The following is a 5,773-nucleotide window of genomic DNA, read 5'->3' on the forward strand; positions in this document are numbered from 1 at the left end:
AACAATAGCAAGCAAAATTGCACGTTGGAGTCAAACGCACTCTGGAAAAATGTACCTGAAGAGCTGAAACAAATTGGAACCTGGGCCTTGCAGGATAGATCTTCCTACCTGGTGTGTTGTAGAGATCGGGCAAAGACTGAAAAATTATTAAACAATTTGCAAAGTTATCAGAGCTGAGCCGTGGCAAGTTTCTGGAGTAAAGCTGCCTCTCCTTTGAGATTCCAGATGTTAGGATGGGGACTCCCAGCATTCTTAGCATGTTGGCTTAGGAATGCTGGGAGTTGAAGTCTTCAGCCTTAAAGGGCTCTCCATGTTGGGGAAAGTCTAGTTGCACCCCCAAAGAAAACTTCACCCTGTACTCGAATATGGACATAAGCACTCTCCCGGGTTCAAGGGTCTCAAGTGACTAGAATTTTGAAAGGGCAGGTACTATTCAATGGACTCATGAATAAGGAGTTGCAAGTGTAAGTCATGTTTGTGCCATTTGAGGCTTTATAATAAAGCCTTCAAACTTGGCAAGTTTTAACACTTGTGGACTTCAACTCCCAGAATTCCTGAGCTAACATGACTGGAGGAGGAGGAAGTCTGGGAGCTGAAGTCCATGAGTCTGTCAAGGTTGAAGATGCCTGGAATAAAAAGGCTTAACACAGTATTTTTTTTAAAAAAAACATAGTCTTTTATTCTGAATGCTGCTCTAGAGATTCTTTACAGGCTTAAAACCAGAAGTATGTTTACAAACACAGAAAAGAGAGCAGAATCCAAAGGACACCCCGCAAATGAGAAGTCATTTGATAACCACAGTCAAAAAGTTAAGGGGGAAAAAATTTAAAACAATTAGGCAAGTACAAAATTAAACAGGTGGCAATTAGGGCAAATAAGTGGGAACCCCTTTTCCCTTCGCCAAGACTACATGCTATAGTAGCCTTTCCCAATTGCGTCCCCCATCCCTCCTGAATTCAGCCTGTGAGTTAGGAAGGCGAAGTCTGAGGTACCCACAGCGCGGGAGTTGAAAAATGGAAGCCCCTTCAACGCCGTCTCCGGTCTGGACTTCGGCTTCTTCTACGGCCACTCCTAGGCAGAAACGGACCAAGAGAACGTTAAATGGAGCGTGGTCTCTTGCCATTTGGGAAAGTTTGTTTTTGGGCTTCCAAAAGCAACAACTCACCTTCGTTTTCCTTTCGGAGGCCCTCTGACAAAGCACCAATCCACGCTGATGGGCTGCCCCATCAGATCCTGGCCGTTCAGTCCCTCCATGGCTGCTTGGGCTTCTTTGTAGGTTTCGTATTCCACCAGCGTGTAACCCTGTGAGACGTTTGGGGATGAGATGTGAGCGCTCACAAATACGCTTTCCTCAGTCGGCCCAAAGCATAGCTTACTCTTGATGGCACTCAGTACTGGCAAAATCTAGGATTATCTTTGGCTTCCTTAGCCATAGTTTAAGAGAATAAATCACAGACTATGCCACAAGCAAGCAAACTAAGTGTTGGCTTAGTACAGGCAGTCAACTTACAACAACTTGTTTAGTGACCCAAGTTACAATGGCACTGAAAAAAGTGACTTAGGACCATTTTTCAGAGTTTATAATCTTTCCAGCATCCCCATCCATGATCACGTGAATAAAATTCAGATGCTGGGCAACTGGTTCATACATCTGACCATTGCAGTGTCCCAGGGTTATGTGATTCCCCTTTTGTGACCTTCTGCCAAGCAAAGTCAATGGGGGGAATCAAATTTACTTAACAATCAGCTGCTGTGACTCACTTAACAAGAAGGGTCAAGAAAGGTGGTAAAATGGGGCAAATGTCTCACTTAACTAGAGAAATTTTGGGCTCCATTGTGGTCGTAACTTGAGGACTACCTGTAGTTTGTAAACTCAACCCATGTCAAGAAACCAGACAATCTGGAATAACTACCACTCCAAGGACCTCCATCAAAACAAATGTTTTTCCCCACATCCCAGCTGAGTCTAAATGACCATTAGGTGACTGTTCTACGACTTTCTTTGGAAAGAAAAAGGCCCCACAAACAGCCCACATGCATACATACTTTCAGATATGTCTAAGTGTGTACAGCAGAGGGTCAAACTCGTGTCATCATGTGACGTGACTTTTCACCCTTTGTTAAACTGGGCATGGGCGTGGCCAGCATGTGACACATCTGGCCCATGGGCCATGAGTTTGACACTCCTGGTATAGAGCGATCACCTAATGGTCATTTAGACTGAACTGGGATAAAATAAAACCCCCACACACTAAGATTGTTGGCCGAGCAGGGGCAAAAACAGCCAGGGAAATGATTGAAGCGTGGGAAACGGGCACCTCGTCAGTCAACAGGAGTGGTGATTTACCACCAGCTTTTCAAGTACTTAGAAGTTGAGGGCTGGCAGCACAAGGAAACGACAGCCAACATCTTAAAAGCCGGTCACCAACACACCCCAAGCAACATCCAAAAGGCCACTTACAACAGACACTCTAAATACCACACACAGAACAGCACAAGGTCTCCTAGAGAGAAGTTCCTTAAAGACAGGTTCCAGCAAGAGTCCAAAACCTCTGGTCCTGGTTGACTGACCCAGATTGGATCTTTGCGTACCTTCAGGTAGCCTGTCCGCCGGTCAAGATTCAAGTGGAGGTTCTTGATCTCCCCAAACTCGGCAAACTTGTCGTGAATGTCCTCCTCTGTAGCCTCCTCGTGCACCCCCGTGACAAAGAGGATCCAACCTTCCACCGCTGCAGCAACACAAGGAGCCAAAAGTGAGGTCCATTTGAATATATAAATGAAAACTTTGACATGCCGAAAGAAAGAAAAAAAATAAGGGCATCATCTCACATCTCTGAGGCCCCGGTTCATCACCATCTTGCTCCACACTGTCGTAGTCCTCACGGACTCGGGCTCTGGAACCCTCCTCTGTTCAGGGACGCCCATAAGCAAAAGAGAAAACAGGTTTTAGATTAAAAGAGGGGAAAAAAAAGTCGCACACACATATCGTATGTAATTAAATACAAGTAACAACTGTATGTGTCCCTGGAGGTATTGTAAGGTGGCTCTCAGTTTCAGAGAATAGCAAATGAGAAACCTGCGTCGCACAGTTCCCCTCCCAGACAATGAAGATGAGATAGCAATAGCATTCAGACTTATATACCGCTTCACAGTGCTTTTACAGCCCTCTCTAAGTGGTTTACAGAGTCAGCCTATTTGCCCCCAACAATCTGGATCCTGACTTTACCGACCTTGGAAGGACAGAAATCTGAGTCAACCTTGAGCCAGTCAGGATTGAACTGCTGGCTGTGGGCAGAATTAGCCTGCAATACTGCATTCTAACCACTGTGCCATCATGGCTCTAGGGGCAGCTTGGCACTATAAACAGGAGGAATGTGCATTTAAAAAACTCACAATGATGACACAAACAAGACTTTATTCTGTTTTAGTGTCGGTCAAGCACAATTTTTTGCTCTCTCCATCCCAAACTGTGCCTGTATCTCATGTAGGCTGGGAAGGAACCTGTCACAGGCAATACCACTTATTTATATTTATTTACATCCCACATTTACCATTTTTATAAATAAAATGCCTTTATTATTCTTTAAGTGATTCAAGGTAGCAAACCTACCTAATACTCTTTCCTGCATTTTACCCAAAGCAACCACCATGTGGGGGTACATTAGGCTAAGAGAGGGTAACTGGCCCAAAGTCACCCCAATTGCTTTTCCTGCCTAAGGTGGGACAGGAACACACCTGGTTTCTAACCCTCACGAACAACTGCAGCTAAACTGAAAGAACTTACCTGACCCAAAACCTCTTCCTTTTCTTTTCTTTGCCTTTTCCTTCAATTTGTGGATGCTTTCTGAAGAGAAACCAAATATAGTTGGGTTGATTAACAACAACCAAGAATGGAAAGCGCTTAGCTTTTAATGATTGCAAAGTCACTCTGAAAACCCAATTCACAATATAGTCTCGACTTACAACCATTCATTTAGTGACTGTTCAAAGTCCCCATGGTCATGCGGTTTACGTTCAGATGCTTGACAACTGGTTCATATTTATGACGGTTGCATTGTCCTGGGGTCCTGTAATCCCCTTTTGCGACCTTCTGACAAGCAAAGTCAATGGGGAAACCCGATTCATTTAACAACCATGTTACTAACTGAACAACTACGGTGATTCACCTTATCAATTGTGGCAAGAAAAGTTGTAAAACGGGGCAAATATTTGTTACAACATAAATTTTGAGCTCAATTGTGGTTGTAAATCAAGGACTACCTGTAATAAGAAACAGATTATAAGTAAATACTTTGTGATAAAATTCTTAATGTTAAGAATAGAAGCAATGAGCTAAGAAAAAGATCTACAATCACAGGATTCCTAGATGACCTGACAGAATGCTCCCTACTTCGGTGGAAAGTAACAAAATTCAGGATAAGCCCCTTAACTGTTAAATGCAATAAAAGCAAAGACAAGAACCCAGAATCCACACACAAAGAAAATAAGCCCATTCAACAGAACAGCAGGGAGAACAGCTTTTTAACTATAATTTTAACATCAATATATAAAACATTTAATGATTTTAAAGTTTGGCTTTACATTTCCTTTGTTTCCTATTAATACTTCATAGTTCTCAACCATCCACCTTCCTCCAAGGGGCCCTGGGTGGTGTACAATATAATCAGAATGCAGTAGAACAGGGGTCTCCAAACTTGGCAACTTTAAGACTTGTGGACTTCAACTCCCAGGGAGTTCAAGTCCACAAGTCTTAAAGTTGCTAAGTTTCGGGACCCCTGCAGTAGAATAACAGGGTTGGAAGGGACCTAGGAGGTCTTCTAGTCCAACCCCCTGCTCAAGCAGGAAACCCTATAGCATTTCAGACAAATGGCTGTTCAATCTCCTCTTAAGAACCTCCAGTGATGGAACACCCACAACTTCTGGTGGCAAGCAGTTCCTCGGGTTAATTGTTGGGGAAATTTCAGTAAATAACCAGTAAAATGAGTTCTATGGCAGTCTTAAACAGCGCGCATGCGCAGCTGGTCAGCCTCCACGGCCCCAGCCGGTCTTCACCGGCCCACCTCGCAGGGTGGTTGGCGACGTGGTCGGGCTAAAGGGGAATGGGCGTGAGACTCATACCGTCGCCGTCCTCATCCATGGCGAAGTCCTCGCCCCCCGCCTCGTGAAGGTCCAGCACATCAGCCATGTTGGTCCACTAAGCGAAACCCTCCAAGGCCGCCGTCGAAATCACTTGCCTACCAGTTCGCAAGGGAGGACGGGATAGCTTCCGGCCGGGAAAGGAAGCGCAACCGCCTCCTGGGAAGAAAAGAAAGGGACGGTCCCGGCAGCCATTTAGAGAAGGTCGACCTACAAGACTGCAACTGAGTCTGCGCAGCTCCTTCGGAAGCGTGGCTGCTGGAAAAAAAAAAAAGAGGTAGGTCGCCCCTACAAGGTGGCAACTGAGTCTGCGCGGCACTCTTGGGGGCGTGGCTCCTGGTGCCGCCGGTTTGTAATCAGAATGATAGAGACATAGCGCACTGCCCCCTTGCGCCGGGCACGGGTCATTGCAGCCCCAGATTCCAAATGGCCGCTTGAATTTGACTCAGCAACTGGCAACTCGCATATATACAGGTAACGGTTCGTTTAGTGACTGCTCGAAGTTACAGTGGCCCTGAAAAAAAGTGACTTATGATCGTTTTTCACACATATGGCCATTGCAAGCCTCCCCACGCTCAATGTGATTTACCTTCGGATGCTTGACTCATATTTATGACGGTCGCAGTGTGCCAGGGTC

The 5,773-nt window shown here is 45.3% G+C and overlaps 1 protein-coding gene across 1 annotated transcript; it reads right to left on the reverse strand.

Moving 5' to 3' along the window:
• Nucleotides 1–652: 652 nt before the first annotated feature.
• RBM8A (RNA binding motif protein 8A) lies at nt 653–5,284 on the reverse strand. Its single transcript, XM_087913763.1, has 6 exons — nt 5,119–5,284; nt 3,785–3,844; nt 2,830–2,907; nt 2,593–2,729; nt 1,166–1,302; nt 653–1,071 (listed from the first exon to the last, which is right to left on the reverse strand). Exons 1-6 carry the CDS (start codon nt 5,183–5,185, stop codon nt 1,026–1,028), a joined length of 525 nt encoding a protein of 174 aa, XP_087769889.1. The 5' UTR covers nt 5,186–5,284; the 3' UTR covers nt 653–1,025.
• Between the last annotated feature and the right edge of the window lie 489 nt (nt 5,285–5,773).

The sequence above is a fragment of the Pseudonaja textilis genome, chromosome 16, assembly GCF_049901715.1.
Source record: "Pseudonaja textilis isolate UNSWEBS1 chromosome 16, rPseTex1.2, whole genome shotgun sequence".
NCBI classification, from domain to species: domain Eukaryota; kingdom Metazoa; phylum Chordata; class Lepidosauria; order Squamata; family Elapidae; genus Pseudonaja; species Pseudonaja textilis.